General features: G+C 38.8%; 1 protein-coding gene across 3 annotated transcripts in view; it reads right to left on the bottom strand.

Annotated features, from left to right (window-relative positions):
* The window catches only part of znf574 (zinc finger protein 574), a 25,603-nt gene that overhangs the window by 7,597 nt on the left and 6,019 nt on the right, over positions 1-11,987 (bottom strand). For 2 of the 3 annotated variants that reach the window (XM_016501755.1, XM_016501754.1), the window contains exons 3-5: positions 10,364-11,777; positions 8,602-9,043; positions 1,830-1,924 (exon numbers count right to left, since the gene is read on the bottom strand). In XM_016501755.1, coding sequence (XP_016357241.1) covers positions 1,830-1,924; positions 8,602-9,043; positions 10,364-11,777 — 1,951 coding nt within the window. The remainder of the gene's footprint in view (positions 1-1,829; positions 1,925-8,601; positions 9,044-10,363; positions 11,778-11,987) is intronic. The other variant, XM_016501756.1, reaches the window with a different exon arrangement.

Raw genomic sequence — 11,987 nt, 5'->3', positions numbered from 1 at the left:
TTTATTATGTAAATTATAGGCTTTGTACTTCCGTCGCGTTCCAACGGTGACACAGAGGCGGGCGCGCTGATGTTTGGGTCACTATTTTATTTTGATAAAGTACCAACTGCGCTGTCAAGTTAGCAGTGCTGGAACTGATGTGTTTTTGTGTGTGTGTGTGTGTGTGCGCGCGCGCCGGCGCGATCACTTCAACTGTTTCCTCATACCAGCAGAATCAACTTTAAACACTTATTGTCTTATTAATAATGCATCACTGTATAAAGGTCTGCTTTTATTTGTGTACACTCACAATGAAAACAAAACTTTATGCTTTTGTAAAATAAAGAAAACAAATAGGATGTCGCCATTTGTGTTTCCTTTCTGTGAACAAATTAAGCCTGTCACAAAAACTCAGCATATATAGGCTACGTTACGTGTGCACTGTTTTGTTCTCTTGTTTATCTGTAAACTAGATCAAATATATTTCGAGAATTTATTCCTTGTATGTATATGTACTATGGATGGAAAGATTCCCCGATTCGCTCGGTGCATCCATCGGCATAAAAAGTTAACGATGCGATGCATCGGTTTAAAAAGTGTGCATCGGCTACAAGTTGGCATTTATATTGCGATGCATCATTTCTAACATATTTGCATCGGTAAAAACTGATTTATTAATATATAATTACTAGTGGATGCGCTATACTTTTATTGTTTAAAAAGTGACCAATAATCTGTGACCAATATTTTATATGTAGATTGATTTCTCCTCTCTAAACTGTTTCTCAAACGCGCTCTCTCATCACTGCTGCTGCTGCGTGAATATGACGAATCACAACACCACGGAGACCCGAGGAAAAACTGGGATTAAAGTCCAAAACCTGACTTGAAATAACCTAACAAATCAATCGGGCCTAAAGCGGTTCCATAAATGACAAATTAAGTTCACACAATCTCACTAATTTGTGCACGTTTATTTTTAAGCAGCTCTTAATGTTGATCATGGATCAAATCGATCCACCATCGCAAACAGCGAATATATCTGTTCTGTTTAATGCATTTGAGACGTTGTGTTTTCCTCAGTGCATAACTGACATGTCACAGGTATATTTTTTTCATCTGTAAATGTCAGAAAGTCACGCAAACATATCCATTTTGCTGTCAGGAGTGGGCGAGGCACGCGAGTGAACGAGCGCTGCTGCGTGCATGCGCACTAAACAGACTGAGCGCAATCGAATAGGAGCGCAATAATTCTGAGAAAATGTACATTTTGCTAAAATATTTGTTGTTGGACATTAAATGTGTCTTTTGTAGAATTTTAAACCTATGCACTGCAGATTTTATATATATAACAATGTAACAATATTTTATAATATTGTATATGTATAATATTCAACACTGTAAATACTGACTCATTCTATTTTTTTGCCAATAAAAGCCTTTAAAACTTATGATATGCTTATCGTTGTTTCTCAGTATACCATAGAAACATGTGGAAAAATCATCTACAAATACTGAAGCAGCAAACTTTGCAAAACACAAATGTGTATTATATACACTCATACAAATATATATAATTTTACTGTTATATCTATTTTTTATTTAATTAAAATACATGCTTCTGTCTGTCACAGTGATATAATGTCTTAGAAATATCTTTATTTGGGGGCTTTTCTAAGCAATAAATGATATGCGCTCAATTAAATTAATGGGCATATTGTTTAATTAATTCGATTACATTTTTAATCAATTGCCAGGCCTAATCCTAATGCATGCATGTAAGAAATAGCATGTGAATGAGAGCTCATAAGGACAAAAGCTGAGTGTGTAATTGTTTCCTGCAGGCTGACCTTGGTGGATGAGAGAGTGGAGGTCCAGCTCTTTGCGTCGTATAAATGCCTCCCCGCACACATTGCAAGGGAAGGGATGGCTGGTGTGTAGGAGTCTAGAACAGCAAAAAACAGAGAGAAAGTGAATAAGAAAGGCTGCACCATGCAATCCCTGGAGCCAATCCAGCAACAATCGCTGTGAGAAAATTCACGTTTGAATTCACCCACATATTATAAGGCACACAGTCATGTACTCGCATATAGGTATAATTAACATCACCGGTAAATAATGCAGCTTCAACTTTGAGCTAAAGAAAAGTCATTAAACTGAGGCGTGCGGGAGAGTGGCAGACTCTATAATGTCTTAAAGCCCACTCGCATGGGATTAAAATCAATAGGGTCCTTACTAATTATTCCTGACATCAATAATTACTGCTTATATTTACTTTCCAGTCCTGTGGCAATGTGTCATCTTTAACCAGTGCCCTCAGTAAAATGACTGGAGGAAGAAACATCATCTGATTTCTTTTTTTTTATTATTATTGACATTTTAATTAAGAACGCAATTTCAGTAAATTACTGACATATGTTTATTAGTTGTAAACAACCAAACAGTTTATCTGCATTCTGAACTTATTAGCTGTATCACTGCTCTGGAAAATCAAGAAAGTTCAATGGTACCGAGATAATAACTCTGTACAATTGCATCATTATTGTGTTTTACTCCTGTGCCACTGAGCATTATGAGAAATCCAGTAATGAAGGCCCTTGTGAATAGAGTTTCAAATAATTAGATAAGCATTATAATCTCACATAATGTATTATAAAGAGGCATTTTGCAAATCTGGTTATTGAACTTCTTTAGAATTCAGCTTGTTTCAGAGCAAGTAACACCACATTCAATTGTAGTCAATATGCTGATGACACCAAACACAGAGGAAATAACTGCAATCACGTAAGGGAAGCAGTCATATCTCACACTACCATCATTAAGGTACTTAGCAGGAAGAAGCATTCACCCTGTCCCTAAGTGTTTAACTATGCCAAGCATTTCAATCTGAAAATCCATCATGTTTTGATTTTTTTCTGTACTGGAAACATTCACTCTTCTCTACACATTCCTACACATATTTCCTTTGTGGAAAAACAAAGGGAAAAATGTATGTACAATTATACATTTTATTGAACGAGACGTTGAGTCAATGTGTAAATATGTAATTTATGAAACGTGTAAAATATAATTTAAGCAATTCTGTGTGTGTCTTATTTACTTTCATCAAACTGCATGAGGTTATACACCATTTGTGACCCTGGACCACAAAACCAGTCATATCTGTAGCAATAGCCAACAATACATTGTATGGGTCAAAATTATTGATTTTTCTTTTCTTTTTAAAAATCATTAGGATATTAAGTAAAGATCATGTTCCATGAAGATATTGGAAATTCCCTACCGTAAATATATCAAAACTTATTTTTTGATGAGTAATATGCATTGCTAAGTGTCAGACTCTGGGCCAGGTTTTGTGTGTGTCTTTGTTTGTCAGTCGTTGAACGTCATCCTGTCATCCTGATGTGTCGAGTCCTGTGATCCCCAGCCTTTAATAAAACCCTTTTGATTTATTCTACTCCGTGTCTCCTTGCTCCTTCGTTCCCGTGTTCCTCGTGTGTGTGCACCGTGACACTAAGGACTTAAATTGACAATTTAATTTTTATTTAAAAATTAATTTAATCAATTTAATATTTAATTTTCTCAATATTTTGAATTTTTTTGCACCCTCAGATTCCAGATTTTCAAATAGTTGTATCTCGGCCAAATGTTGTCCTATCCTAACAAACCATAATCAATGGAAAGCTTATTTATTCAAATACAATTAAAAAGATTGACCCTTATGACTGGTTTTGTGGTCCAGAGTCACATTTAAGAGTCTGGGGTCAGTAAGATTTGTAAGTGTTTCTCAAAGAAGTCTCTTATGCTCACAAAGGCTGCATTTTTTGATAAATGCTGTAAAAATAGTAATCTAAATTTATTATTACAAATTAAAATAAACATTTCTTGCTTATATATAAAAATAAAATGTAATTTATTCCTGTGACGCAAAGCTGAATTTTCAGCAGCCATTACTCCGGTATTCAGTATCACATGATCCTTCAGAAATCATTCTAATATGCTGATTTGGTGCTCAAGTAACATTTCTTCTTATTGTAAATGTTGCAAAAACTGTTGTGCTGCTTAATATTTATGTGGAAGCTGTAACGCATGTTTTCAAGATTCGTTGGTGCATAGAAAGTTCAAAAGAACAGCATTTATTTGAAATAGAAATATTTTTGTGACAGTATAATTTTACTGTCACCTTTGATCAGTTAAATGCATCCCAGTAAACAATACTTTTTTTTTTATCTTGAGAAAAGCAAAGCCACATGACAACAAGATGCCTAACGTCAATGGTGACTGTTTAGCGCTCCTGTTTTTATTTCTTAAAGATTTACATTGACTGGATGCCAAAATAAGGTATTGCGAAATACATCGCATGGGAAATCAAATGAGAAATGTCAGAGGCACTTGTTTAATTGATCACTTCTTTTAGAGACTAATCAGACATCTTCTTCATGTTTTACAGTTTGACAGGGCAAGTGTTTCCGGTACAGAAAAACCTGTAGGGACGTTGACCATAACATGGAAGGGCACAAATAGAGCTTATTAACCAACAGAAACATTCTATGATTAGTCCAGTGTCATCTCAAGTTCCCGCTCAAATGAGGCCCTTTGCTCAGACAGGCAGCAAAAATCAAATTTTTTGCTATATCTGACTCAAACCCATCACACAAAAAATACACGTAATGCTTTCTATGTTTACAGCTGTATACATCATTTTCACTCACTCTTTTGGTACTATACACACAAAACTCATCTGTTCTCTCACGCACCTCGTAGTTCAGCACCGCAGCGAGATGTCATGATAGACAGGAGAAGAGGCAGTTTTCCGTCCTCTCTTCCCACACTGACAGCTACTTGGAGTTGTTGTTTGAGAAAGTCTGGCATCATGCTGACGCTCACATCATTACTACAACAACCCATGTTGATGCACCGAATACTGACTACACTGTCTGAACAAACGGATCAGATTTCATCACTTGCTAAATGACAGTGCGGACAGTCACTCCTAAAGATCAGATTTGAAAACCGAATCGGATTTGTGCGCAGCGTGAGATTATTTAAGTTCTCGTCGCCGGCTACTTATACCTTTCCATTTCTATTTACAGTCAGATTAAAAATATCAATCATCTCTGGGAACAAGCTAAAAAGGAGGATGAACCTATGTGACTTTCTTACTTCTATGGAACACAAAAGAAGAGATATACAGTGGTGGCCAAAATTATTAGAAGTAAATTAGAACTTAAATGGTTTTAAGTCAGTTATTTCTATCTTTTGCTGTAGTATGTCAGTAGGAAATATCAGTTTACATTTCCAAATATTCATTTTGCCATTAATTGTAATAATCCAGTGAGATTTTTTTTTGCACAAGGAGTCTGACAACAGCCAGTGCTGCACACAGAGATCTGATCTGATCATCATCGTCCAGTCTGTCTGGAATGACATGAAGAAACAGAACAAACGGAGACGGACTAAATCCAGAAGAATTGTGGCAAAGTCTCCAAGATACTTCAAGAAACCTACCTGCAAAGCCACAGTACTGTTAAAAGTTTAGGCACTTGTGTAAACATGCTGTAAAATGAAGATGCTGTCAAAAATAATGTCATAAATAGGTTTTCTTTATCAATTAACTTCTATTAACTAAATTAAATCAACATTTGGTGTGACCATCCTTTGTGTTTAAAGCAGCTTTTGTCCTAGGTGCACTTGCACATAGTTTTTCAGGTAGTTTTGCAGGTAGGTTTCTTGAAGCACCTTGGAGACGTTGCCACAGTTCTTCTGGATTTAGTCTATCTCAGTTTGTTCTGTTTCATGTCATTCCAGACAGACTGGATGATGATGAGATCAGATCTCTGTGTGAAGCACTGGCTGTTGTCAGACGCCTTGTGCGAACAAAAATCTCACTGGATTATTACAATTAATTCTGACAACAGCCAGTGCTGCACACAGAGATCTGATCTGATCATCATCGTCCAGTCTGTCTGGAATGACATGAAGAAACAGAACAAACGGAGACGGACTAAATCCAGAAGAATTGTGGCAAAGTCTCCAAGATACTTCAAGAAACCTACCTGCAAAGCCACAGTACTGTTAAAAGTTTAGGCACTTGTGTAAACATGCTGTAAAATGAAGATGCTGTCAAAAATAATGTCATAAATAGGTTTTCTTTATCAATTAACTTCTATTAACTAAATTAAATCAACATTTGGTGTGACCATCCTTTGTGTTTAAAGCAGCTTTTGTCCTAGGTGCACTTGCACATAGTTTTTCAGGTAGTTTTGCAGGTAGGTTTCTTGAAGCACCTTGGAGACGTTGCCACAGTTCTTCTGGATTTAGTCTATCTCAGTTTGTTCTGTTTCATGTCATTCCAGACAGACTGGATGATGATGAGATCAGATCTCTGTGTGAAGCACTGGCTGTTGTCAGACGCCTTGTGCGAACAAAAATCTCACTGGATTATTTCAATTAATGGCAAAATGAATGTTTAGAAATGTAAACTGATATTTCCTACTGACACACTACAGCAAAATAGAAATAAAACAGAAAAATGAAGAATCTGTGATTTGTTCATTTGCTTCAGCTTTTATTTAATTGACAAAAGTACAAAGAAAAGATTTCCAAAGTTTTCACTGACCAACGTAAATGTATTTTGTAAATATGAACAAATTTTTTTTTGACGGCTGCAACACTACAAAAAAGTTGGGACAGAGGCAAAATAAATTTGAAAAGTTTATAGAATATCCACGTTAAACTGTTTTGAAACACAGAAAGCAGGTGTTCACAGAAAGCAGGTGAATTGGTAATAGGTCAAGGTATCATGTTTGGGTATAAAAGGAGCATCTCAGTCTTCGCAAGCAAAGCTGGATCATGGCTCATCACTTTGTGACAAATTTCACGAGAGAAATGTCAAACAAATCAAAAATCACATTTTGCAATGCAAAATTGCAAAGAATTTTTGTCTTTCACCAAGTACCATACATAGTATCGTGAAAAGAGTCAGGGAATCCAGAGAAATCACAGTATATGTAGAGCAAGGCAGGGAACCTCAGTTGAATGTGCTTGACCTTTGAGCCCTCAGATGGCATTGCATAAGTTACCGTCATGCTGCGGTGTTAAATATAGTCACACGGACCCAGGAGTACTTCAGAAAACCGCTATCATTTACCAGAGTCTGCTGCTGCATCAAGAAATGCAACTTGAATATCTGTTACTCTAGGAGAAAGCGATACATCAATTCTATGCAGCAATGCTGCCGTATTATCTGGGCCAGAGCTCATCTCAGATAGTAAAAAAGACAGTGAAAATGTGTGCTGTACTCGGATGAGTCCACAATTCAACTTGTTTCTGGGAAAAATGGATTTCGAGTTCTCAGTCCTAAAGACCAACTGAACACAGTCTGCCGCTGCATCAATAAATGCAACTTGAATCTCTGTTACTCTGTCTAGGATAAAGCTATACATCAACTCTATGCAGTGATGCCGCGGGGTTCTCTGGGCCTGAGCTCATCTCAGATAGTCAAAAAGACAGTGGAAATGTGTGCTGTGCTCAGATGAGTCCACATTTCAACTTGTTTCTGGGAAAAATGGATTTTGAGTTCTCAGTCCCAAAGACCAAAAGGACCATCCAGACTTTCATCAGTGACAAATGCAAAAGCAAATGTATGTCATGGTATGGGGGTGCAGCAGCGCAAAGAGCATGGGTGACTGGCATATGTGCAAAGGTACTATTGACATGGAGGCATATATTGGGATTGTACAGAGATATATACTACCATCAAGATGATGTCTTTCATGGGAAGTCCATGGTTATTAGAGCAAGACAATGCCAGCTCTCATTCTGCATGTGCTACAACAGCATGGTTTCGTAGAGACAGATTGAATGTGTTAGACTGGCCTACCTGCAGTCCAGATCTATCTCTAATAGAAATTGTATGACCAGTCATGAAAAGGAGAATCAGACAACAACAATCACAGACTGCTGAGCTTCTGAAGTCTTGTATCAAGCGAGACTGGACAAAAATTTTGCTTTCAGAACTTTAACAATTAGTATCCTCAATTCCTAAACAATGAAACACTGTAATTAAAAGGACTGTTGATGTGACACAGTGTTAAACATGCCTCTGTCCCAACTGTTTTTGGAGTGCGTTGCAGCCATCAAAATCTAAATTTGTTCATATTTACAAAATACATTTACATTGGTCAGTGAAAACTTTGGAAATCTTTTCTTTGTACTTTTGTCAATTAAATAAAAGTTAAAGAGAATTTTGGTCACAGATTCTTGATTTTATTGCATTTTACAAAACAAAATCACAGATTCTTGATTTTATTGCATTTTACAAAACGTCCCAACTTCTCTGGAATTGAGGTTGTAAATACAGTGTGTCGTCAGTATGTACTGCCTATGATATTGTGTTTTACTTGTTAGATTACAAGTTCCTGTACAACTACACTCTTAAAAATAAAGGTGCTTCACGATGCCATAGAAGAACCTTTTTGTCTAAATGGTTCCATAAAGAACCTTTAACATCTGAAGAACCTTTCTGTTTCACAAAAGGTTCTTTGTGGATTTTTTTTTTTTTTTTTTTTAGTTTCTGAAAGTGATGATGAATTTAGGTTATTGGATGAAACACACACAGACCTGTGACTCTTCAGCTGGGACTCAAACTTGAAGCTGGCTGGGCACTCTGGGCAGATGTGTAGACGCCCATCACTTGATTGTCCCCTGCCTTTTCCTCTGCCTCTGATCTTGCGTTCCTGGCTTTCACCCCCCTGGTGAATCAGCATGTGGCGTTTGAGTGACGTCGGCTGGAAGAAGCGCTTGTCACAGAGGGGACAGTTGAATATGCGGGATCCTCCGTGGGTCAGGTTGTGACGTAGCAGGTTGGACGGAGACGGGAAGCTCTTTTTGCAAATTTTGCAGTTGAAGAGTTTCTCACCTGTGTGCTGGAACACATGCTCGCGCAGACGGCTGCGCCGCGTAAAGCCCTGCCCACAATGTGGGCACTCGTGGGGCAGGGCGGTACGTGACCAGTCGCGGCTCAGCTTGGCGGGAGCCTCAATGGCGCCGTCTGCTGCTGCTGCTGCTGACAGAAACACTTTGTTAACAGGAAATCTAAACAAAGGAGACTGTCCATGTAATACTGGATTAATTTGATACATTTCAGGCTTAAATGTTATGAACGTTGTGAAATGCTGATTAAGTAATGAACCATATCACAATCTGTTCAGATAACAGAAACTTGTTACATTTAGCAGGTATTGTTTTCACAAATCAGTAAAATGCATCTACCACTTCCATGTACACTACCGTTCAAAAGTTTGGGGTCAGTAATATGTACATGTGTACATATGTTCTTGTGAATCAATAATCAGTCAGATAATACTGCAAAGAATCTTTTTGTTTTTTACTTTAAACAAACTTTACTTAACTACTTTTTTCTACTATTAAAATACTATCTGCACAATAGAATTAAATATTTATGATTATTATCATGGTTCCTGATCTTTCTGATCTGATCCTCTGATGTCTTTATAAAGCAGAATGAAACCAAATTTGAAACAAAAACAGACTTTTTTCTCTAAAATATTCAGTGGACCCCTTGTGGACTCCAGATCCCAATTTGAAAAGCTCTGATTTTGCACAAGACAGAGTTAAGGTTACATTTGGATTAAAAGGCACACACAAAGCTCATACAATCCATAAAGAAGTAATTCATCAGGTACTTTCAGTACTTAAAAATAATTAATCAGTAACTTCACAATTTTGACTTTATGGGATAGTTATAAACTTGAATAACTTTTTTTCTTCTGTGGAACATAAAATCTGACAAAATAAGAAATTTCTCAGAAATGTCTCAGTGTTTTTTTGACCACCCTTATGAAAATTAACCATGGTTTTACTACAAATATAACCAAAAAACTATGGTTACTATTGTTGAACCATGGTATCCACAAATTAACCATGGTTTTGCTACACTAACCAAAGTTTAACCATGGTATTTGTAGTAAAACTGATAAAATCAGAACCACGGATACTACACGTTAACTACAATAAAACCATGGTTAATTTTCATAAGGGCATACAATGAAAGTCGATAGCAACTAAAACTGTTTGGTTAACTTATCAACATTCTTTAAAATATCTTAATTTATTTTCCACAGAATAAAGAAAGTCATACAGGTTTGGAATGACATGAGGGTGAGTAAATGACAGAACTATTCTTTTATGTATTGTTCAACTTGAGTTACTTTGCAATCTTTTTTCTCAGGTCTGTTTGTGTACCAGAATCATAGAGTTACATTGTCAGTTAGTAAAATGCCCAAAAACCAAAGCAAGTATGGATTTCCTACTTAGTTAGGTCTCTTTGGAATTGTGTTGTGTTGCATGCACTCAGTCTGACCTGGCTGTCCGAGGTTCACGTTGTCTCCATGTTTCACAACAGCTGGAGCTGCAGTAGGGTACAGCCTGCCTTTCACTTCACTAGTAGGTGGATCTCCCGCAGCTGTGTTCTTATGCTCCCGGCGATGGTACAGGAACTGTGTGGTGCTCATGAACTCAGCCCCGCACTCTGTGCAGGTGTGCAACGCCGCCTCCAAACCGTGCTCGGTTCTGCGGTGCTCTGCCAACTCCTGATCACTGGTGAAAACAGATCCGCACTGATGGCAGAGGAAACTCAGCCCTTCTTTGCTCAAAGAGGGAGCTTCCTCGGGTTCCTTGTCTGTGCTGCTCTTTTCCATCTCCACTTCTTCTTGCATCTTATCAACGACCACTTCCATGTCTTCTTCTTGGTTTGCTTCATTCCTCTCCTCCACCATCTCCACGATCTTCTCCACCAAAATCTCTGTGCCTTCCACGGCAGGTTCCTGCTCAGTCTGGAGATCCTCGGATCCTCTCATCCCATCATTGTCCAGCTCAACCTCCACGTGTGCTACAGGGGTCTCAGTTATGGTTTGTTCCAGAGTGGTCACCTCCATTAGGCTCTGGCCTTCTCCGGCTGTGGCTAAAAGCAAGAGTCCCTCACCTGGGGCCTCCAGCATGGCTGTGGAGAGCTGAGGAATGGCAGGTTGAGCCTGCTTGGGCTTGTCCTCCACCTCTGAGCGGTGCTGCTTTCGGTGATAGAGGAAAAGAGTGGTGTTGAGGAAGCCCTCTCCGCAAACCATGCAGCGGTGTATGGCATCCTTCAAGCCGTGCTGATTCTTACGGTGAGTCACAAGCTCTGGAACCAGGCTGAAGCTTTGCCCGCACTCCACGCAGAGCAGGCTGGAAGGGGGCTTAGCCTTTTTTTGCCCTCTGCGCCTTGTGGCGGGACTGTTTTCTTCAGCTGAGGACTCCACAGGCACCGTTTCCTGGGAGACTGAAGTCTCCGGAGGTTCTTTGGGGACACTGTTTCTCTGTACGGCCTTAGGCGCCGCTACTCTTTCAGAAACCTCTCCAACTGCCATAAATACCTGGCTAGTGCTCACCATCTTTATTTGAGCCTGCCTTCCCTCTTCTTTCACCTCCATCTGTTCGTGTGCATTCTGTGCCTGCTCAGCGTCCTGATATTCTGGCTGGGTAGGATGCGGTTGGGCTGCTGTTGTAACACTTTCGCCACTCTGCTCTCCTCCAGGTCCCGGGCCCGTCTCAAGGCAACAGCCCATTTTGCGGTGCTGCTGCCACAGTGACAGAGCATCAAAGAGAACCTCACAGTCAGCGCACTGGTACAGAACACGCGGAGCATCCGCCTGAAGAGTTTTCTTCTGTTCTAGCAGAGATGACAGATCAACAGCTGTCCGAGTCTGGATCTGGGGAACTGACACATCCTGCATCGCCATCTAGTGTGATGAAAGAAAACATACACATCAAGTACTCTCATGACAAAGGATGACAGTGCAGAGCAAAATAAAAGTTTGGAATTACACTTTGGGTCAATGATATGACGCTCTTTTTTAAATATATTAGTTTTTGTTTTGTTTTTTAACTGGCACAGCCACCTCTTAACCTCTTGCTCTTTTTTTAATATATTCGTCCCCCCCCCCCAAAAG

The sequence above is a fragment of the Sinocyclocheilus anshuiensis genome, unplaced genomic scaffold (genome assembly GCF_001515605.1).
Source record: "Sinocyclocheilus anshuiensis isolate Anshui unplaced genomic scaffold, SAMN03320099.WGS_v1.1 scaffold955, whole genome shotgun sequence".
NCBI lineage: Eukaryota > Metazoa > Chordata > Actinopteri > Cypriniformes > Cyprinidae > Sinocyclocheilus > Sinocyclocheilus anshuiensis.
The sequence above is the reverse complement of the archived record's forward strand: the minus strand, read 5'-3'. Positions and strand labels throughout refer to the sequence as shown.